Source organism: Rhea americana, unplaced genomic scaffold, assembly GCF_003343005.1.
Source record: "Rhea americana isolate MKP2758 unplaced genomic scaffold, rheAme1 scaffold_5, whole genome shotgun sequence".
Lineage (NCBI taxonomy): Eukaryota > Metazoa > Chordata > Aves > Rheiformes > Rheidae > Rhea > Rhea americana.
In genome coordinates, this window is record NW_028186645.1 from 8,270,865 (window position 1) to 8,295,233 (window position 24,369).

The 24,369-nt window shown below is 39.0% G+C and overlaps 1 protein-coding gene across 6 annotated transcripts in view; it reads left to right on the forward strand.

Annotated features, from left to right (window-relative positions):
* Positions 1 to 24,369, forward strand: part of FOXN3 (forkhead box N3) — a 168,469-nt gene that overhangs the window by 130,039 nt on the left and 14,061 nt on the right. For 3 of the 6 annotated variants that reach the window (XM_085317562.1, XM_085317565.1, XM_085317563.1), the window contains exon 5: positions 15,514 to 15,579. The exons of 2 other annotated variants lie outside the window; for them this stretch is intronic. In XM_085317562.1, the coding sequence (XP_085173688.1) occupies positions 15,514 to 15,579 (66 nt within the window). The remainder of the gene's footprint in view (positions 1 to 15,513; positions 15,580 to 24,369) is intronic. One more of the 6 variants, XM_085317564.1, reaches the window with a different exon arrangement.

Sequence of the window (24,369 nt, forward strand, 5' to 3'; positions counted from 1 at the left end):
AATGTCTTCAGTGAGCTCACAGAAAATACTAAGTTTTGTATTTATACATTATTTAACGCAAGTTTAGCAGACTATAAAGCTTTGGATTATTGTCAGCTTGTGAGTGTGTTCAGCTACACTGTGCAGTGTCTGAAAATAAAACATACCAGCAGTTATTTACAGAGGTTAATGGCTTTCCAGCCCAGCTTTTGGGAGGACCGGATGATATTTGGCATTGTGTTGTGGTCTTCCAGCTCCCACTGAGCCTTATTGGTACGAGTGCATTCATTTACAGAGGCATCGTAGTGGTCTTTTTCACCAAGATGAAAATAAACCTGGTTGAATGAATTTTCTCCTCTTCTGTGCTTTATTTAGTAAATACCGTTGACTATTGTAGTATTTAATGAAAACGATGGAGTGGATTGGAAGCTTTATTCAAATGAGTTGATGTCCCTTCCAAATGATTATTCTTTCATCTAAGAGATCATCTATATCARTCATAATAATGTTTAAAAGTTGAGCAGGTGAGATTCTGCCACATTTTTTTGGAGTTCTCATGTGCCGTTGGAAGGGTCTCCCCAAAATTGCTAGCGGTGTGCGTAAACAGTGGGCGATTTAGGTTTGTTTCCATTTGCTGAGATTTGAGTTTGCTRTCCCAAAACTGCTTTTCTGTTCAACGTCTGCTTCACTGTCTAACTGAAAACTCATGCAACAGAATTAGAAGGGACTGAGGGGTGGCATTGCAGGAGGTGCGAAGAGGAACCGGAGGCGAGGCTCTGGCAGCCGAGGAGGGCTGTCTGCCTCCTCCCTCTCCCCAGCCCCCTGTTGTCTCCCTTTCCGGTGGGGAACAGGAGGATGATGCTTGTATGCAGCCCTGCTTCAGATGTGTGCAGTGGTGCTGGGAYACTTAAATATTTGAGTTGGACAGAGGAGAATTGTTTGTTTTGACTAATTTTAAAGACAAAATACTTCCTTGCAGAGTGGAAAGAAAGCGGAGAGGATGGGGACGAGGGAGCTCCCCATGAAAGAAGTGCGCAAGGAAGGAGGTAAAATCCTGGGTGGCAGGGTCTTTGCCAGCTTTCCCTCTCAGGCAGCAATAAAGCTCCAAGCGGCTTAATATTCAAAAGCCTGTTGAGCCTTCTGGCAGAAATAGAGCCCTAGGTGCTCGTTGCACACTGTTTGTTGCCACCAACTTTATTGCGATTGCCTAGCGATGGTGTTTGTTTTCTTGGCATTTGCTTTCCGATGCAAGGTGTCGCCTGTTGGCACCCGGCCCTGCAGAGGGGGAATACGCCCGAGCTTTCGGTGGCACGCGCCTGCCAAGGCCCATGGAGGAGGAGGTTTGTGGCATTGCTGGGCCTGAGCCTCAGGAAAGGGAAAACTCCTGCTTTTTCCTGCTCCCATTGGCAGGCATGGGCAGCATTAAACCCTCTGCTTTTATAGGAACAAGCTGACCTACTTATTAAAGCATTATATTTCAGTGTTCAGCTATCACTGCTCAAAAGGAGTTGGCTACTGCCCCCACCTAAATTCAAGCTCTGCCACAGGCTTCCTTGGGATCTTGGGAAAAGGCATCTCGTAGCTCTGCACCTTTGATTCCTCCCTTTCTGGAAATGTAGGCGATAGTTCAGACTTGTGTACTGGGTGTGGGGAGGATAAATCTGTCAAGCGTTGAGGTGTTTTGGTGCCATGGCAATGGGCACCACATAATTATCCACATGGAAGAAGAAAAAAAACGTTGGAAGGACAAAGGGTAACAGAAACCGTAAAGAAAGGAAAATTGGAGGGGAATGAGGATTAAGGATTATGAAAGGTTTGGACTCAAAACTTGTTTGTATGCTGCAAGGTAAAGCTAGGAAAGTCACTAATGATGATAGATTTTGATACGTTTAGGATATCTAAAAGGAAGGGTGTTTTGCTGGCTTGTGAAATTCTTAGGTGGTCATAGTCAGGTGCGCTTCCCTAGGTCGGTTCAGAAAACACTGTAGAGCTTGGTTTGTTAAGAACAAAAGTAGTTAAGCAAATCTAGAGAAAAACAAATAATGTCCCTGCAGGCCAGGGAGGAGTTTCTTCTAGCTTCGGTCAGCTGGTGGCACTGTGGCCATGTGAGATTTGTGCTTCTCGGTTTAGGGAGAGGGTGACATCAGCCAGCGTGGGACTTAAGCCTCTAGCCCTGTGACTGTTTGGGACCCGTGCTTTGGTCTGTTTAGCAAATCCACATTTCTGCAAACAGACAACAAAAGCAGAGTGGTTGAAAAGATGGAAGAGCCACAAGAAACTGTCCTTTCTGTGGCCATCTGGCACATCTGCTGCAGCTYGGGCGTCCTTCTAGCTGTTCAGAGATGCTGGATGTCCACATCGCAATGCCAGCAAGAAGTGCGAGCTGCCATCTGTCTGTAATCATAGACTTGCACCTTCTCTGTTGGTCCAAGTGGGATACAAACACTTACATGACTCTCTTCGTACATCTGAAAATGGATTTGCTGCTCCAACAGATCCCTTCAGCTGGTTGTAAGGAGATTTTTCTGTTACGATGTGTACAGGTTCTTGTGAATCTGTCTGTTTAGTTTTCCTATCTGGGAAACCACCATCATTGTCCAAATATTCAAATATTCTTTCCAAGTGATTTGCTGCAGTTTTACCTCCTTAAAAGCTGTAGTCTCCTTCAGTAATGACAGTCCATTGTAGCCTTAACTTTGAGGACCATGCAAGTTGGAGTTTGCTTAGGGTATAACCTCAGCCAGAGTTACCACATATTTTGCTGCAAAATCTGTTCTTCTACCTGCTGTGCTCTTTCTTCTGTAACTTGTACATGTGTGTGTGTGTGCCTTTCTCTATTTTCCTTGGATATACATACTCTGAATCAAACTACTTAACCTAAAGATTTGGAAATAAAGGTGAATTTCTGTATTTAGATTCTTGAAAGACACTCTACTATTACAATGATAGGACAGTAGGATTACCCAAAGATATAAAATGACAGACATCATAGTTAACACTAATCGTCATCCTTTCCAGCAATCTCAAAGCAGTCCCAATAGTAAAAGGCCTAAGCAAGCTGTGTTATGATACTGTGATTGAGGGCCAGTGCAGATTTTGTGTTGCTGGCTGAGATCAGAGAAGGGAAAAAAAAAAAAAAAAAAAGGCAAGAAAAGCAAGTCCTGTACTAGAACTGGCTTTATAAATAAACATTTATAGCATTGCAAATACATCCTCACACTTGGCTTAAAATACCCAATAATGACTTGAAAACCAACCTCAAATGTGTTTCTGGATATTTTGCTGTAAAACTAAAATGAAGGTAGCTACTTAGATCTATCCATGATCAAGGCACATCTAGTTTGGTGTTTTCCCAAAGTTCAGAGTTTGGGAGTTTGTTTATTCCCAGCCTTTCTCAKCCAACATCAAGACCAATGACATGGGTTTTTAATCTGACATAATTATTACTGGTTGGTCTCCTGTGAAAAAAGTCAGTGATGCAACACATCTCCAGCCATTTTAAGGCTTTGTACGGCTTTCCATCACTGTGTTGTTGATGTTTCTCACGTAAAATCTGATACTTGTTTTCCTAGATTAAGGATTAAAATAACTATTAGAGCTTTAATTTTTACTGGAATTTCACTGCCAATTTTGGATAAAGTAAAAATATTTTCATTATTCTTATACTAATGGGAGAATATTAGTGGCTTTCATAATTAGGGGTCTAGAAAGACTATAATGTATCATTAGCATATTTGTTAAACCAGATGAAATATTGTACCAGCTTTAGGGGGGTTTATTGCTGTTGTTTTTTAGTTGGGGCATCAAGTATGTTCATGGGGAGAGGAGAGAAAGAATCCCTGTACAGTTTTCTATTCTATTCCTTAATGTGTGCAGAAAAGATATTTGTTTGTAAATGATGGAATTAAAACAGAGAGTAAATAGAAGCTTTTTTTTTTCTTCTTGAATTTTCTTTTTCTTTCTTTCTTTCTTTTTTCTTTCTTTTTTTTTTTTTTTTTTAGTTCCACCACCTTTTTTTTTTTTTTTTTTTTTACCCCCATCAGAGACAGAAAGAAGAGAAGCAGGAACATTAAGAGTGGGGAGGGATATCTCCTATGAGACACTTAGAAACTTTTCATCTCCTAGCCATGAAAGGGTCAGGAGATCAGTGGAGGGGGCCATTTCCAGTGGTCATTAGTGAGCCCATTTGATTCTCCCTTGAGAGAGATCATGACGGATTAGCGTTTGGAGGGGAAAACCTTGGAGGGGGTAAGGTTAATGTGTTCTCTTCATTTTATTTTATTTTAATCAATATTATTAGCCAGCATTATCAAGCTCTCTTTCCTCAGACGATTACAGCTTTGCTGTCATGAACACACAGATCTGACGCAGAGATCATAGTAGTAAATTAAATTTGTACTGGCAGGAATAATATGAACTGTTTACCTGCATATACATAAAGTGCAACTCTTCAAAAGGCTGAACAGATATTTGTATGTGCTGTAACTGACAAGAATTACAGAAATTTGGAGTTCAGCCTGATAAACTAGGCCTCACTAGAGGTTGTTGGAATTTCCAAGTGCAAAAGGAAACGTGAGGCATTTTTCTATTTGGTAGTAAAAATCATATTGAAAAGATGACTTAATAATCCTTTATTCATAGCAGCTTCCACTGCCCCCAGTTCTCTTTGCTGGAGCGGTTGGTTTTCCTCCCCAGCACAGTTAAACGCAGGGATATGTCTAAGTCTGCCTTTGCAAGTTGAGCTACACTGTAGAACTGCAAATGGAGGAAACAAGGCCTAGTACAATTTAAAGGGTAGTTTCCTCTCCAGCCTTGCAGTGTTCTCATGCAAATGTCACAGAACATACTTGTGGTTCTTGTTAATGAAAGCACTAATATTTTACAAAACTGTCCTGAGCTACTCCAATCTAGGCTTCAGTCCTGCAGGATGCTGGTGCTCTGAATCTCTTCCATGGGGACTGCTCATTCTCCGACCTGTGTACTCGCGTAAGTGCTTTCTTGGATTACAGCCACAGCTCTCGGCACTCTCTGCATAAAGCTTCATTTCAGGTGTTTTAAATATCCAGCAACTTCTTACAAGCAGAGCCTGCATGTGTGGTCGCTTTGGTTCTCTCTTCACCAAGTAAAGAGAAAAGGGATGAGAGCTTATTAGTTTGCCCACTCTCTTTTGTGAAGTAAATACGCTTGATACCTTTCAAGGCAGGATCCGAAAGAGGTTTTCGAAGGAGTTTGTCTTGTGTTCTGCCCTTTCGTTATCATCCGATAACCACTCCCATCACTAACTGCAATTCAGAAAAGTCCAARGACTTTTTGAGCAGGGTCATTTCGTAGCAAGTCAGGTGGGCGGCAGAAGTGGGAGCCTGTGTCTCCCCTTATTTGTTCTTCATTTAAAAGAACATTTAAAGAATATTTAAAAGGTAACAGGTAAATATGAGAAAGGCTGTTCCAGACCTTTTGGATAAAAGGATCTGCTTAATGGCAGTTTAGTGTATTAGAAACATCCTGGGGACTTGTAAATGCTGCTTAGCTGTAAGATTTTGCCTTTGGTTCTGTCTAGTGACGCAGGTGAATTATTCTGTTGTCACATTTTGGTTAACAGCATTTCAGATTTCCTCTATTTTTGAAATGTTTAGGTAAAAAATTCCAGGGAAGCCAGTATTTAACATACATGCTTGCTAGGATACAGCACAGACAGTACTAAATCTTTGCATTAGCAACGTGTTTACTGGAAGATCTTAAGTTGTATATGCAGCTGAATTCAAGAAAAATGTAAGTGAAAGCGTGTTTTATAGTTCTTTCAGATTTGCAACCTATCTTCTACAAAATCTCCTTCTTCTGAGTATTGGATTAAGAAGCCAAAATAATTAATAACTGAGCTATAATGTTTAAATAGTCTAAACTGTGTTTCAGTTGTAAAGAAATCCTATTATTATGTACAGTATTTAAGATAAACTAAAGCCCTAACCTAAGGCTGACTAATTTCACTCACTAAGGTCTGTTCAGTGTTCAGCCAGCTTATGTTCAGCATGTTGCTTTCGGTGAAAAAAAAAGAAGAAGAAGAAGAAGAAAAGAAAAAAAGAAAAGGAAAAAAGGGCTAATATGGTCTCAGTCTATAGTGGGAATTTAAAGGTCTTTAAAGGCTACCTTGTTTTTTTTTTTATTTTGGGGCTTTTTCATTATCATAACTCTTCAAAAATTAAGTTACTTCTGGCATTGTCTTACCATTGGCCTGCATTTCTCCCTTCACCCCTGGTAGACAGCTGTCCAGCCAAAAAAAGTCAAAAGCCACTAAGCACTGTTCTATATATATATAATTTCAATATTAAAGAATTTCATTAAAAGGGTCATTGCAGGAAGAGTGAAAACAATTTTGTTGCGTGACGGTTGCTGGACTGACCTCCCTTCTCCATTGATTGGCCTCAGAGAGGTAGGGAAGCAGCTTGCTGGAGCCGTGTTGAACATCACTCCCTGYGGAGATTGCTCAGCCATCATCCAAAGACCTGGGCCAGTCTTCAGCTTCTGTGTGTGCAGGCTGGGGCTGGCTTGCCGAAGTGTGAAATGCGGATCGTCAAGTATCCTGGGAGGAAACATGGGCTTTCAGCTGCTTCAGATTTTTGGGGTAAATTTGTATCTAGTCCTATTGGTCTTCAAGTGGGATGCACTTGCAGGGGACTCATGAGGCAGAAAGAGTTCCAATGTGTTTAGTAATAGTTTTTTAAAGCTAGCAATTTAATTTGTTTATTGATTCATTCACAGAAGTGGCTGTTGGATGGTTTGTTGGTTTGTTTTATATACATGATATACCTGTCTGTCTTGGACATAACTCTACAAACAGAAAATGATCAGTTCTCTAAGATGTGACTTCACTGAAGAAGTGGCGCAAACTAACCTCTATTCATCCTCTCTCCTTCCTGGGAATAAACACCTAATCTAGATCTGAAGGACAAGCCCGGGTTGGCTGACATGGCTGCGGTACATGGAAGCACGCCCAAGCAGGTTGTGTTGCCCGCCTGTGTGTGTGCCTGCTAGTTGCACATGCTTATGTTATTATTTTATAACACATTTCTTGTGGCAATTCTAGCAGTTCCGCCTGCATCCGCATCTTGTAACCCAGGTTTGCACAGCAGGAACTGTTGGGGTTGCAACCAATTTTACCAGTCTTCCCCTTTTGTCCTAATTACTTTGTTCTGGCTTCCACTAGAAGACTTTTCCAGAATGTCATTGCTCTGATGGCTAGAAATGTTCTGATTACCAGTCTGTCTTCAGCTRTGGTTGCTTCACTAATGATGTCTTTGAACTTAACTGTTCTCCATTGCTTCTTCCCCCTGCATCCTTTGCTCATCTCATTGTGTTGGTGGAATCTTACTTCTCTTCCACTTTTGTTTTGCTTAAGTGAGCAAGCCATGCTTTCTGTTTGTCTCATATAGTAGGTTTCCAGGTCAGTCCAGTTGCCTAGTTTGGGGTTTATTTTGAATGAATCTTTCCTCCTTTGCTTGGAATACAAATTGGAGAGAGCTCTTTGCACATCAGCGTAAAGAAGATGCAGACCACAATGAGGTCTAGAGTTTCTCAGTCCAGTATGTTTCCCTATGTTTCCTATGGACCCGTTCTGTTCATCAAAACATGCTCTTTTGAAATCACAGATTTTAAACAAAATTAGACTTGCTTCCCACTTAATCTAAACTGAATCAGTCTGTGGTCACTTTGTTCCAAAGTCTGTCCTCATTACTTAAGAAAAAGAGCAGAAAAGAATCTATTCCTGTTGGTTCAGCAACTTGGACTAAGAAACTTGCCAGCTGTCATGTCCAGGAATAACTGGCTTTGCCATTGTTAATAGCATTTGTTCTCCAATCCACACTGTAAAGTTAGTCTCCCATGTTGACATAATTCCCARTTCTTTAATGACGTAAGCTCTGAACGCATCCAAATCTGGTGCCAGAAATCAGGAGCAGATTCAGCGTTGCTCTCTCAGACTTCTTCAGCCACCTTTCCATAGCATGATTTTAATCCAAACATTTTTCCATGGTGTCTTTTCTTTATTTCAGAGGTCTATCATTTCATTATCGCATGATAGTATCCTACCATATAAAACCTGTATTTCTCTTCCCTCAGAATCACTGACCTTTTGACACCTGTTTCAGTCGTAATTGCTATTCCACTCAGGTTTTGATTTTTTCTATAACAACACTACTACCTTGAGTTCCTCTTTTATTATGTCAGTCTGCTTGCTTTATTAGCACACAGCCATTTTTGCTGTTGTGTTTTTTGCTTACCTTTTTTGTTGTTTTTGACTGCATTTGGCTCCCTAGTTAGAGTATATATGGCCCTTTTCCTKATGATGTCACCTGCCCCCCACCTTTTCTTATCATTAGTAGTACTTTCAAATCACTGGCATACCTTTTCGCATGGTGGTTTTTGTGTTTCTCTGACACTTTTCCCTTTGCTTTCTGGATCCTGAAGCCAGTGTGGAATTTATGTCAGCCTCTCCCAACCATCTCCTGCTGTGTTAGTGTTGTTAGCTGTGCCGTTGCCGTTCCACCAGTGGGGATGTTTGGGCTCCTGAAGAGCATCCCCCAAAGCTGCCTTCGCCTGTTGAGCTGGTTGTTGAGCAGGTGGGACTGCAAGGCTTTCCTGAGGGTCCCTTAGGGGCTCTTCAAGGACGTGGAGGCTCTTGTTCAGCCCGTCACATCCTGTGCTTGCTGGGCTGAGAGGAGGCATGCTCAGTTCCCAGGGGCTGTGACCTGCTCAAGGTGGACACGAGGGTGTTTTGAAATACATGAGAGGGAAAACGAGTGCTTTCAGAGAACACTTTTATTGGAAGATAAGGTATGGTTTATGTGGACTTAAATGGCCCAAGTTTTGTAGAGAGGTTCTTCCTGCTGCCATTCGTACTGTCTCTTTGCTAGAAGAGAAAGCTGTTGTTAGCCACAGGGACAATATGAAAGCTTGGGACTGAGCAATGATGACCTTGATGTCCAGTTAGTAATATAACACATATCTGCATAACTGGAGACAAAGTGCTGTGTTTGTGTGTATCCTTTGATTTTTAAAAAAATATGTATATGTGCAATGTGTAAAGCTGCAAAGAGTTAAAGCCTCATAATCCCGTATTCTACTGTAGAAGCTGGGGCTGCAGCAGTCAGTTAAGAAGACAGTTGAAATTCCTGATCAAGAATTAGGTAAGTAAATGATGGCACAGCAAACTGTTTCTGTTCTCTTCGATGCTAGGCTCGCTGGCCAGTGCTTTCTCCATCTGGTGTTTTGTGGTCAGTACCACAAGCTGCATGAGCTGGAAGTCAAGTAGGATTTTACTGTTGCTTTTGTGACGGGTAAATTTTATTTTCACATCCGTCAGCATTGAAAAAGATGCTTACAGTAATGCACACCAACAGGAAAAGTTCTTTTAAAAATTAAAAAAGAAAAAAACAAAGCAAGCCTCCCACCCATTTTTAAGCAGAGAATATAATACAGTATGCCATTTTTGTACACAAAAATCTCCTATCTCCCTCGTCATCTCTCTCTTTACAGATTTTTATCCTGCACTGGTAAAATATATATCAGTGTTGCTACTCCTTTGAACAGTTAACTGATGTTAATCTTTACTGCTGAGATCAGACGTTATGATGATATGTTTTGTTTTCAAACAGCTTTCCAGATAATAGATGAACCTTTTTGATAAAATTGGGCACGTGCAAGATCTTCTGTAACTCTTTCTCCTACCCTTCTTTTTTTACTAATGTTAATATTTTGAACAAGAATACTTGTTTTATCTGTTTATTTATATGGTTTTGTAGCTGATAAAATGATAGTGTTACAAAACAGGAATTGTATGTGTAGTTCCATGATGATACAAATTTAACAAAGAGGGAGGAGCAGGAAAGCAATTTCTGTTATAACTGGTCTGTGTTGTCTGAAATTAGACTGTATCCGTTTGTTCACAGTAATTTGAGTGGTAGTTTAGTTGGCAGTGCTGCAAATTAACTTAAAAACCAGAAAAAAGTAATGGTTCGTTTAGACCCGCACCTTTCTTCTTCTGTGTCTCATACTAGATCCTTTCAAAGGAGTGGGAGAACCACTGTGGCTGCCAGACCAGTTCTGTATTACTAGTGAAATAACTTCTTCCTGCCTCTAGAGTAAGCTTTCCAAATTCTTGTTGTTGGTCTTTCGTGCATTGTTGTTGAGGTATGAATATAATTTCTTATTCTTTTCCAAGATCCTGATTCTGAATCCCTTTTTGGTCTACAGTACAGTTCCACAAGTATTCCTTTTTTTTTTTTTTTTAAGTAAGCCCTGCTCAGCCTTATTTAAATGTTTCTGAACTGGTCTCGGTAGCATCCTATACCACAGAGGTTTGCAGAGTTACAGGACTTTAGAGTTCTTTTCAGATATTTCTTTCTACTTAGCTTTCTCAATCCATTTTTATTTTACCAGATGTGTTCTTACTGTGTTCTTAGACAAAGTAGATTAAAAATAGGGGAAAAAAAGGAATAAAAACCCTTCACTGTATTAATTATTTTCTGTGTCTTTGACCTAACTTGACTCATACTAACGTTCACCATCATGATGTGGGAGGAAAAAAGGCTCATCCATTAGCAGACAAGTTAAATAGAGACACGCTGCTGTTTGCGCTGTTGGAGTTTAATAAGCCTGAAGGTAAAAGGTGGAAGATGGTGTTTTGCTTTTGCAACATTTTCCTGCTGCTGAAAATTGAAAAAAAAAATTGAAAAGAAGAGTCAAACCACAACAAATAGGTAGGAGGGGGGTATGCTACGAACTGAGGCAGGAAATAAAGAGACTGATTTTATAGAAAAGGAATAAAGTGGACCCTTATGTTTTGAATACAGTGGCAATAAATATTATGCATCCCACATAGAGAAGAAGAATTTGAATTGAAAAAAGCAATGGCAATGCAGGTGCAAAAATAGGCAGAGTTGAAAGATAGAATACTGAATGGTAAAATGAGTTTTGTTTTACCGAAACAGTTCTATTTTAGATGCAGTAATTTAAATTAAAAGAAATCTTACAGATTCATTTGTGATGAGATAACATACCAATGATTGTGGTATACAAATGGTGCAGTTTATTTACTAACTATATTTTGTACGTCAAAATAGCATTTGGCAATAACATGCTAGTAGTACCTAAACAGGCATCTTAGGAGCCTCTCTAGGCATCTGTGCTTGCTAATTCAGGTTGTGGTTGCTTTGAACTGTTTCAATTGCTTTTTTTAAAAAACCATATAGTGTAACTGTAAAAATAATACACTCTAGTAAAATAAATAGGGATTATATTACTCTTAATTATTTTTATGTTTTAGTTACTAGGAAATGGGTTTGAAGCAATTAATGATATCAAATCAATATTTGGAATTAAAATAATGATCCARTATTATTAATTATTATGAAACACTTCCTCTCTGTATGAAATGACTAAAATCAGAGCTGACAAACATCATAAATGGAGATATGTCACATCCAACTTTCTCAGGGACCCTCTTTGGTTTTAATTTTTTTGTCAACTTTAGAATACACAGTCCAGTACCTGAGGGTTAACCTGAGTGTTGCTTAATGTTTGTATTTAATCCCATGCCAAAATATTTCATGCATATTACTTCACCACTTGACATGTCTATGCAGAACACATTCTAACCTGTACAGGTACTATGTAGAGTGAAATTTGACCCCAAACGTGTCTCAAAAAATGCTCTAGAACGTAATTCCATAAAAGCATTAAATTTGAGCTTAATTCCTCTGAAATGGAATTAGTTGCTACTTAGAGGTTTGGTATTCATTTTTGAATACCTTGCTGAAGTAGGGCCCTGAATCTAAAATACAGCAGTATTGTATCTAAAATACAACAAAGTTGCCGTGAGGTCTGTGACTTAAAGTTTTTCTGGTATTTTTCTGGTATCAGAGCAACTTTTGTCTTTGAATGCTGTGCTAGAGAAAATAATAATAGACTTCCACTGCAAGTAGATGTACTAAGCTGTATTAGTGTTCCTGCTGCACATTGACTTTGAAGCCCTTTGGGATGTATGTCTTTTTTTTTTTTTTTTTTTTTTTTTTTTTTTTTTTTTTCATGTTATTGCTTTTTGTGTCTTACAGTTCCTTGTTGATACCCCCTAACGGGCAATTGGTGGATGGAGGACTAAGCGCTTCACCTTCAAATTGCAGAGTGAAGCAATGACTATATAGACAGCAATTGTCTGTTAAGGAGAGTGGTGGCTGCTGGCACTTTTTTGTAACTATCTTCTAACATTGCGCATTTAAGACTTTGACTTACTCTTTCTTCTTCTTGCAACTTCTGCAATACTTCCCTTCATCTTCTTTGTTCCTTACTGTTCTTTTTGACTGGGAAAGTTAGGCCTCCTCTACTTCTTACTAGCAAAACATGAAAGTACAAACTGTATGCAGTCATCTCCCCRTTTCTTTTTTGCGGTAACAAAAAAGAAACCAAAATGCGTTTATTTAAATATTTAATTTAATTTTGTAAATCCCCAAACTTCAAATGTAGGCATTTTTAGCTTGGTCTCCTAGGAAAAGATGTTTTTGCCATCATTTTCCACTGTCTAACCACCTTCTATTAATAACTGTGGAAGCCTTTGGGTAGATYGCAAATGCTTCAGGTAGGATAGAGATCTCAGTTATGAAGTTCACAAGTTTCACAAATGCAGACAAGCAGGTAGTGCGGTGTCCTGCTACCATGCTGGTAAGGCTGCAGCTTGAGGTCAGCCATTACAACTGGAAACGAGAGATCTGCATGGAAGAGATTTTTACAAAGACGCCAGCTGTGGGGAAAGGGCTACGAGAACGCGGGCATTCGCAGTTGCCCAGGAAGCGCCCGTCCATGAAAGGGCACCCTTCATTCCTCCCTCTTGAGTGCTACTCCTCATGGCTGCCCTTCTTGATGTCCTTCTAGAAGTAACACCTCCAAACAGTGAGCAGGAGTGAACAGGATAAACCTGCCTTTCAGTTCTCTCTCTGATGTTACCAGCGCAGCTCTTTGCTCTTTTTGCAGTTTCTTCCTTGAGCAAGTGCTCATTCACTAGCGTAGCTGGGACCTTGCCTTGTTCAGCTGGTCCTTCATTTTCCTTCTCTCTCCAGAAACCCCAGAGTGTGCTAGGGTGTTGTATCCTGCTTATACCTGCCAAGTGCCTGTCCCCAGCCCATCTTTCCTCTGGGGAGGCCCTAGGATAACTGTCTGGTTTCTTTGAGAATATACCAATATATACATAGCCTGAGAATACAGCAGGTGTGGATGTACTTGAATCATAGTTGTGCTTTGGAAAATAGCTGCTGTGAATGCAATCATGTGTTGTAAACAGTTCAACTTAGTGTCATGAGGTCACTACAAAAACGCAGTTGTACCATTAGTGATCCTGAGACTAAGAATACACCTTTCAAGATAAATCCATTGCACCTATATTATCCCAAAACACAGAGTTTGTTGGACAAGCAAAAGCCAAAGTTAGTAGAAAGTGTTTATTTTCTGGTTGTGTCTTTTTATTCTTTCAATAGCAAAACTAACATTATCCTACAGTGTTACCCAGTGGTGAGACTTTCATTAAAATAAAACGAAAAAATAAAATTTTAGGAACCACTTATAAACAAATACTGAAGTTAGCTATATGAATTATGATAGAGTGAATTTGACTTCTAAAAATCTTTTTAATTTCATGGTACAAAGGAGCTGGGGAAATTCTGGTTTGACTTGGCTTTATTTTCTTGGACTTCTTTGTTTTTTGTTTAGCTTTTTAATGTAGATACATTACAATGTAGATACATGTTTTCAGTTTGACTCAAGGGAAATGTTTGTTTTGTGGTGTCTGGATCTAATCCTGCAAAATTCATGCATTCAGAAGTTCAGCTGTTTGGAAATGACACTTCCAGCATAAATGCTTTCAGCAGCGATTCTGCTTTTGATATCTCTTCAGAGCTAAGAATGAACATAAGCTGGTAAAGCCCCTTTCCTGAGAAGTCTACCTAGTGACTTCTGGAAAAAAAAACAACAAMAAAACCAAAAAAAATGCTCACCTGCCTAGGAGACAGGCAGGCATCTGCTTTTCAATATAAGGGCACGTTTATTCTAAGGTGGTCTCCTATAACTACTCTGACTTCAATTTTATACCTGTTCTGCTGTTGTTTTATCTACTATTTCAGCAATTAAGTAATAAGGTCGTCACATTACAGATTTATTTGCAGCTATTTACAGAAAGATAGCAGAGACTTAAACTAAAAGAAACCTCATCTTTAAGGGTCAAATMAGTTTATATTTTGCTTAAGCAGATATTAAAATCCTCTTCTCTCTACATTGTTTATATTGCTAATAACTTGTAGGACTTCATACCACATCGCGTTACTCTCCTGGAAATAGATCTGAATATCTAAAAGTATAAAGTTCCTTTTTTTTTTTTTTTTAACAGTGCAAAATAATTTTCTTACATAATAGCCAAAATAAAGTGCCATGAAGCTATTAGCAGCAAATTGAATTTTTTGGTATGTAATTTAGCATAAACACTGACAAGCTGGAAAAAATAAAATAAAATAAAAACAACAAGCCCATAGTCATTAGTCATTCAGTTTAGCAGCGCCGAGGCAGCCAGGGCATGCGTTTTTATGTCTGCTTCAATTGCACACTTCACTTATTTGGCCGCGGCGTCGGCGGCGCTCGCTGTCGCCGGCCTCTGTGGACGATGAGCGCGTTGGGCCCCAGGGCAGCTGGGCGGCTTGGCCGGGGCAGATGTTCTTTTCAGCTTATTCACTGGCCATTGCTGGGTTGTTTACTGTTGTCATAGCTACCCCCATTTCCATAGCAGCCCTGCTGCTGTGTGTGAAGCCAGTGAATATAGTTATAAAAGGATCATATTTTGTTCTGTCTCTGTAACTTGCCATCTGTCAACTGACTGTTCGTGATGGATTCCAAAAACCAAATTGAGAACAACAGCAGCCGGCTGATGATTTTTGCTTGTATTAAAGTGACACTGGCTGAGGATGCAAACAAGTTGGTGCTTCAGTCCAATGCAAGCTTCATTTCTTTCCCCAGACTGTAGCAGTTTTGCTTCCAGCACATTCTGAAGCATCCCTGAAATCCTTATTGATGAAGGACAATGACCAAGTGTCATCTTCTGTATTCGATTAGGTTTGGGTGCTCTCGGTGCTTGCCCACTCTGCTATTAGCTCATCCTGGTCTGTCGATTCTAAATTGTGATTTTGCATCTGCTTTCACAGATCATTTGCAATGAAATTTAAATACTCTTCAGCAAAGTTAAATAGGGAATTTGTGAAGCTAACAGAGAAGGTACCATGCATACACAAGTACAGTTTGGTGACATTCATCAGTGCGCTCTACTTAGCAGTAGTATTGGGATCACGTGCAAGTTTGTGGGAAAATCCAAAATGTGATCAAAGAGCCCTCTGAATAATGGATTCTTTATGCCTCTACACTGCAGAGATTCGATGGAATCTATAGTTTAGCAAGGGGGGCAAAAAGATTAGCCCAGTTGTAAATAATGTATTTATTGGTTGATTTTTCCAGATCCTGACATTGATGCTGCCACTGCCATGATGCTTTTGAATACTCCCCCTGAGATACAAGCAGGTTGTGAGTAGATATTTCTATAGCATATAGCAACATAGACATGTAAAGTTAATATTCTCTTTTCTAAATATACAGTGTACCAGATAAAAAAGGATTTAATAAAGAAATACTACTTCCCTTGTAGAGCCTTATACTTACTTGACCCTTACATGAAGTATAATTTTGTGGTTCATGTTACATTCATTGTTACATGAATAATAGTAATCCATGATCTCTAATGTTAAAGAGAGGTTATTGTTATTCATGGCATACATATAATTGAGAAACGTACTATTATCCGTACTGATAGAAAGACTCGGGGCAAGAGCCAGGAGAAAGACAGCAAGAAAAAGAGAGCAAGAGAGCGAAGGGTACATGGCATATGGTTTTGTTTTCATTTTGTTTTGATTTGACTCCCATCGTGTGAGTTACCACAGCCATCTGGATACTTTCCATTCGCTTGGGCACTGTTTCAACTCCTTCCTTGCACACATCCTGCCCATTTTGCTGTTTTGCTCTATCCAGTTCCAGGCACTAGGCAGGCTTCAGGCGGTAAGGAAAGGTCTGACTTCCTGCCAATAGGATCCTTCTCGTTCTGTGACCAGACCTGAGGTTTTGATGCTGGATATTAACAGAGCACTTAAAAGGAACTGGCCTCCACTGTACTGGGCTGTGCAAATAGTGAAAGGATCATCCTGCCCCAAGAGCTGACACTGAAGACGTTAAAGGAATCCGTGAAGGCATACAGCTGCACAAAAGCAGGGAGTACAAGAAAACAAACACATCACTGGTCAGCAAGCATGGTAGTAATGCTAAGTGACAGGCAGCCCTAAAAAAATGAAGGCAGAAGTTAAAATAGAAGCCCTTACGAAGCCTGTCCTAGCATCTCCAGTACTGTTCTAGTTCATGCAACCAAATCCGAATTCTAAGCGAAGCCTTGATTTGTGCTCTGATACTCTGCCTGGGGAGGAGAGTCGATTACAATCAAAGCATTTCCCGTGTGGCTGGGGAGAGCTATTTTCTGCCTGCTTTGTGACCCCACTGAAGAGAGAGCGTTGAGAACCTCCAGTGGCGGACAGCATGATGCACCAAGAAGCTGTGTGTTCCCAAGGGAGAGCAGTCCGTACCCTCCTCTCACCTGATCAATGGTCAGGAATTACGTGCACTAAAAGAGGGAGGAATTCTAACTGTGTGTAGGTAGGAAAAAAGACAGATTTTACTTGGGGGAGAAGATGGGGTGGTTAGGAAGAAAAATATAAGAGACTTTTAGAGGAGCAGAAATTTAAAGAAGTTAAGATTTATGAGGCAAAGAAAAGGAGAAAAGAAGCTGGAGTAGAATGAAATAGTGCAGGGATAAAAGAGAGGATATGTGAGTGGGAAGAAATAAAAAAGTGTATTTACAGAGAAGGATAGAGAAAATACAGAATGATCCAAACACCTGAGGAAATTGGTGACCAGGAGGAGGATGCAGCTATGGAAGAGAGGAGATGYATAGTAAGCTGCGTATATTAAACCCATGCTACAGATTTTTTGTCACGTGCATATTTCCAGCATTGCAGCTATTTGTGTGGAAGTGATTTGAGGACTTGGGCACTTTCATTTCATAGAGATCAGAGCTGTGGAAGGGCAAATGACTTATTGCTATTTTATTTTATAGAGGTCATTCTGAGGAGTGAAATTCTGACTTTTTAAGTGTGGCATGTCCCTCCTCCCATGTCACCTTCCCAGTGGGCTATTTTGTCAGGATGTCAAAAATTAGAGGGAGATAAAACAGAAAGATTGCTTCTTCATTCACATTGCTCCCTCCTTGATGTCAGCAAGTAATGAGACCTTCCTCTGTACCTTTAAAGTGAAACATAGTGTCTACTCAGAAGTTCATGAATCCTTCCAAATATTTGACAGAATTGGCTGGAACAAGGAGGAGAGAGCAAAAATGTTAATCTTGTCCTCATTAGGCCTCTAAATATCAAAGGAGAAATATTTTTATCTGTGTGTGATAGATTTTTGAGGAAGTAAAACAGCCCATCCTGTGCATTATAATAGGCTCTAGCTTTTTTTACCATGTTAGAAAACTCTTAGACAACTTAAAGGAAACTAATTACTGCTGCACATTAAGAAACAACTACATGAAAAATAACTTCTAAAATTCATTGTCAAATAAAAGACAAATGGGCTATAAAAAATTCATAGCAATTCTGAGCATCATATGGAAGCTCACAATTCATTGTCTGCTGTTACTGACTGCAGAGGTCTGGAAATCAAGCTGTAAATTACTGGCGATGTAAACATGCTGGTACTGTCTGATCTCTTGAAGATTTGGGTTTCTGTACACAGTATCAGTTGGTGGTGTGGTGTGAAGCACGTGCTAAAGCCATCAGAGCTGCAAAATGCCCCTTCTTTTGGAAACAAAACTTGCCTGTAAGTAATTTGAAGATGTGAGGGCATTACGTGCAGTTTGACCACAAGTGTTAATAACTGACTGAAAATGCCCTTTCGGTATCTGAATCTGTTTGATCGTGAGTATGCCGGTTACCTTGACAGCAAAGATGGTCAGGTGAAGACAGAACTTGAGACTAATTTCACAATAAAACAATATGGCAAGTCAGAAATTTTAAAGCTCCAGTCCATTAAGGCTTTTGCCTTTTAAACATCGTTGTGAAACACGGATGTAACCAAGGCAGATTATGACAGAGTCTGAACTCATGCGTGTGTGGATCATTACAGATGTTGGCTTTTTACTTTCAAGGCATCTTCTTGGATTAAAAGCTGCCTTTCCAGTAGGATAAAAATCTGTGCTCATCTAGGCAATGTGGATGCTAAAAGCATCTTTATCCTAWAGTTAGCTACAGCCATCATTCAAAGTCTTATTAAAATTTACTTTTTAATTTAGTCTGTCAAAAAAGAGTCCTGCCTTAGTGGCATTACAAAATCCAGAGAGTAAACTGTTGCTTTTTCCTAACAGATTGATTAATTAACTTTACATTTTTAAATGACCGTTTAGGATTCCATGGTCATGGGTCAAACACTGCTGACAGCCGCACATAGATTTTAAAATCAGCTTTTGCTTTTATATGAAATCATGAAACGGTTCTGAGCCTGCACAAATTCTGCTTACCACTTTCCCCCTGTCCCACTGCAAAAAAAAAAAAAAAAAAAGGAAAATAAAATAGTAAAACACCATTATTTGGATTAATTTGTGTTTGTGGGGGATTTGCTTTGTAGACGCATGAAATTGTTCACGTTGGCACTAAAAGGTTGGAAATAATGCTATTACAGTGGTTTGTTGACATCAGAAATCAACTTCTGAAATATTAACTCTTTGCAGTAATGTCACAGGCTAAATACTTTTAGATTGCAATTAAAGGCAGAAGTTCAAAGTAGCCAGCTCTGTGCGGGACTCTATTGAAGCATACAATCCAATTGGCACCAAGAGTGAAGCCTAGAAGATAATTGTGATATGCTAAGAAACGACATTTAGAAACGTAGTTCTAATACTTTATTTATTTTACTTTGTGTACATTATTGTGTTTCATTGATTTTTATGTGGTTTAATTATGTTTTATTTAAAAAATCCTGCTTTCTGTAGCAACAACTGTCACAAGATGTGAATACTTTGGAATTTAATAGTAACTGGTATGTGAATATTCATTCCAAAATATGTGACTTGCATTGAGAACTGTATTTTGATCTGTAGGGGCTTGGATACTGGCTGGGTCATCTTGAGCAAGTTAGATCAGATTTCTGGGTCTATTTTCTCTGATGGGAATACAATTCATAGGATGGAAGAGGAAAAGGAGATGAAGGACAAATAGTGAAGCTCAATTTGGAATTCATGACCACAGCTAGTGAAGCCTGTGGGTTATTTTGTATAAAAATGTTAAGATTTTCAGTACTTTGCTTCTTATCAAAGTACATCCTGAATGTGGTTGCTACCAGCTATCACCTATAACTCGCCGGTGGTTCTATTTTTGATCAGGCCTCGCACAGATGCTGAGAGTTTGTCGTCTTTGCCTAGGACTCTTCTCAATCAGAACAGAGAACAGAGCAGCATTCCTGACTCTCAGATTGCGTTGTCTTGGGCACATCATTAAATCCTGCTGAACCGTTATTTTGTCATGACTGAAATGAAGATTGTACTTCATGTTTTTGCCATTTATTTGGACCTTCAGAGATTTAAGGCACTATGCACATACTAAGTAGCACTGCTTTTTTAGCTGGCGAGATCATTCTTTACTTGAAACAATTTGCTCTAGGGAAGGACCAGTAAGAAGGGAATGCGTATAGTTTATAGCTGGTGCTATTGCTAGTGAAACGATGCTGTGGTCAAAGTATTATACTGGAAATCCTGATTTAATTCAAGAAGCTCCTGAGTCAGCAATCTTATACTTAGCTTTGAATTCATAAGTAGTTCTTTGCCCGTTGCTATATAATTTTGAAATTGCACAGCAATATAARTAGGTTGCTCAAGTGGAAGTTTAATGCTACAAACAGCTACAAACAGAATATGCAGGAAGGATCTGGGTAGAAACCGGAAAACTCCAGGAGGACCCCCTCAGCTCTGAAAACTTATCTTCCTTTTTCATTACCACTTATTAAATTAGCTGGAACCTGATGACCTTCGGGATACTTTGCAACAGTAGTTTTATGTGGGAGAGTGAAACATTGTGGTAAAGATGCTTGGGGAGATCTGAGAATGCGGTGCTGGGTACTACTTAAAAAGCAGGCTTTTCAAGGGTGAGATCAACTTCTCATTTTCTGTTCTGGAAATCATTATTAATTCTTGTCTCAAGGCATGTATAACCCAGAATAGATACATGTGCTATATTTTAAATTTGGTGGGAAAAGAAGAAAGTCCTGGGAGAGCTCTACTGTTGCTGTACCTCTGTCTTTCTAAAATTGTACCCCAGTGCAATGTACTCTTTAAACTAATGGAAATGGGTTATATAAATGGAAGGCATATTTACAAGAATGAAGATACAAAATTGCCATAAAAACAGGCAGAAATCCTGCAAGTGAGGTCAAAAAGAAAATATTGCTATCTCTCTACATTTTTATTGTGTGTGAAAGCTGATAACTGCACTGTTCTGTATTTACCAGTTGTAAACTAAGTACTTGTTAGAGTTGATTAGCAAGCTTCCAGCCTAATTCTTTATAGCAGAAAATGAAAGTTCATTGATAGTGAAATATTTCATAAAGCTACTTTTGGTAACAATTTTATGTCAAAATGAAAATTGGAAAAAAGATGCTTTGGTAGGGTTGATTTTTTTTTTCCCTTAGGGAAAGGCATCCTCAACGTTCTATTCATATTTTTTTTTTTTGTTTCAGTTTTCAGTCTTAAGTCATTAAAGTGAAAAACTGAGGTTGGAAGGAAAACTTACTGTCCTGAAATGCTTCTACTTTCCACCACCTATTCCTCGTATTTTGATTTAGCAGAATAACTTTTTTTTTGCTTGCTTTGGAGGTGTCTTTAAGTTTTTGTTTTGTTTATTTTCATTCAGTTTTGGAACCCAAGAAATTTCATGTCTGACTTCTCTAAAATAAGTAATACTCTTGTTGCACATTTCCAGCATCACAAAAATGAAGAATTGTTATCTATGTTTTTTTACTTAATATGAAAATACTCTGAAGATTGAGGGGGGGTTTATTAAATCTACTTACACAAGGTAAGAGTGTGAGAGGATTTACAGAGCTATCTGGATGCACTTAACTTCTGTGCCTCCCAAATTTTTTGTTTAAGGTTTGCTTTGAAGATGCAACCTTGGTTTGCAGCTTTTAAGGACTACAGACTAGGGAATTTAAGAAGCTGAAAATTATCCTTGAGAGGTAAAATAGAAAAAAATAGCCAGATGGGATCAACTTTATGCCTGGGGCAAGAGAATTGGAAAGAATAAAGTTACACTTCTGGTAGATAAACTTTGCTTTTGGCAACTTGTGATGTCCCATCAATTACACATCATCAGCAATTTCCTATTTTCAGTTCTTGTAGCCTGAGATAAACATTGTCATGGAAGAGAAATTGGCAGAGGGAAGCTAAAGCTGACGGATATTAGCAGAAGCTTGGTGTCTCTTGACTATGGTGATTTCTTCTGTGGTACAAGAGATGGGTCCGGGAAGAGATGCGTGAGTTAAGTGCATTTGTCGCATGACAACAGAAGAGGCAGAGAACCAGTCTGTTATTACAGGAGACCTTCATACTCTACTGTTTCACTTTTTAAAAGTTTGTTTTTGATAAATACTATTCAGTRTTCCTCACTAATCAAAATGTTGACTACCTTGAGCTAGACAATTTAATAAAGTGCATGCTTATTCCCAGATGACATAAAGAASACGTGAACATTTGCTCTCCATTTCTTCTTAATTTCCTTGATTTACAATACATTATGCTCAGTGCTGGTATTTCATATAACTTCCACATTTAACTAAGAAGTTAGTTTTATGTATTCAGTGGGTTATTGGGATGTCAGTATGACTGATGACCTTGTCCATGAGTATTTCCTCCTCATTTGTTACTTCAATTTTAGTTACTCTTGCCAAATTGATATTTGTGCATTGAACAACAAAGTCTTCAGAGAAGAACGCTATCTAACGTGGTTTTGATCATTGAGAAGGGCTTAGRTGATTGAGGTTTCTAACTCAACTAAGTGGGGGARATGTGCTTCACCCCCCCACRCAYACACACTTGAGAATAAGCAATTATGGACATAATCTGTCAAGGGGTATGATGAAAGAAAAAACGTATTTTAAAGTGTTCTACTCACGTAAGCTGCATGTCAGAATATGCTGTGTTAAAACAGTCTGGCACTGGCTGTGGAATGATCATGTGCCCTCATAGTTATTTTCTGTCTCCAGCTACTGAGTATAGGCTGCTAGACAACATTAGGTATTTCTGTGGGCTTCTAATAGAGCTTCTTAACTTTACCTGAACATAGTGTTTTGATGGATTCAGATTATAGTGTTTTCTCGCATACAGTATTCACTTTATTGTCTATTAAACTGTAATGTAAAAGTTTGCTACAGAGTGTAAAAGGCAGAGAGGTTATTTTCCCCCTTGGAGAATTTCAGAGATRTATTTTGATTTTTGATGTTAGATGTTTTGATGTGTTGCTTCTCTCTGTAGTTAATCATTAGAGATTCAAAATTCCATCAAATCCTATTCAGGTTATGGAATTCTGCTAGAGTAGTGTAAAGTCCAAAAATAATTTCCGTTTTAATGCAGCAGATTAGGGGCAGATTCTCTATCTTTATACAATTTAATTTGATTTACTCCAATGGAAATATTTCTTGGGTTTAAGCTGTCTGAGAGAGAAGTCAGGTTCAATACCTGTGTCCAGACATAGCAGTGATGGAAGCTGAAAGGTGAATAATGATTTGGTTGTTTTGCTAAGAACATGTTTTGTGAAAGAGGAAACTTTTATCAAAAAGAAGTGCAGATTTGTTTGCACTGTTTTCCTGAGTAGAGTTTCTCAGACATAAAAGTCTTGTCACTCACACAGAAGAGGTGTAAATTACATTTCACACTTCTGTCTAAGAACCGGCAACCATGTAACCTGCCTGTGMCTTTGGTTAAAGAAGCATTAGAAAAGAGGAGTCTGGACTGTAGGGTGCTAATCTAGATTGGCATTGATTGATGATGTGACTTAAGAGTAAATTATCTCCACACCTTGAATCTTCTATCTAAAATACAAATACCTAACCTTAAAGTGGGATTTTGAAACTTAATTAAAGCTTGTAAGGCATAAATATATTTCTGGAATAAAAGTCCCACATATTTTCTACTAAATAATATATATTTTCCAGTAAATAATCTACAAAATTCTTCAAGAGGACCAACACTGGAAAATAATTCCTTGGATCATTTTCATCTGACCTGCACAAATTGAGAAATCAGAGGCAGGGAAAGTGTCTGGGTACCAGGGACAAGAGGATTACTTGGAGGATCAGAGAGTCAGGGGTATTTCTGGTGTATTACTTGATTTAAACGTATAGCTCACACAGCGGCTGAGTTGCAGACTTTTTTTTTTTTTTTTAACCATTAATAGATCACCTGTTGGTCTTGTGTGAGAAACACAACCTTTTTTAAACTGTTTTTAGTTGCAGCCTGCTTCCTAATTTTCCATTTTCCAGCCGAAAGCACCATTGCAATAAATCTGTGTYGTAGATGAGTCCCTTGTGTTGACTGTTGCGTTGTGTCAGAGGGAAGCTCTGATGGCCCTGCTTGCAGAGCCTGCCCAAGTGTCCTCCACACGAAGCCCTGACCGTGGTGGTGTCTRTAAGAGGGCATCTCTTTACTCCTTGCTCCTCTGGTTGCTAGGCTGTTCTGTGTACCACAGCATGACTATTAATGAACCAGAAAAAGTACAGAAAATACCAAAAGTATCCTGAGCCTTTCAGTTTTCCTTTTTAAAATATAAGCAGTTCGTATATATATAAAGATTTAAATGAATTTCTTACTGTTATTTTGGGAGTGGTGGCTACTGATGCCACATGAAGTAGAGATGTGTGAACAGTGGAGATCAGTCTTRCCTGTGGCATATTGGTAATGCAGATGATTTGGAAGTTAGTAACTTCTACCGCTGAATTATTTCAATCCTGCTTTTCATTTTAGGTTTAGAATGCTACAGAAACTAATTTACCAACAAGTTGTGTTTTTTCCTCGTGGTTCCAGATGATTACTGAAAGCATACACTGCATCTTTTAGTGTCCTTACTCAGTTGCATGCAGCCTTTCTACTCGTCTGTCCACATAGCTCAACTAGTGGCGTAGTGGTATTGTTGCATGGTAATTCAGAGAATTTAAGGAAATGAAAGGAAAAGT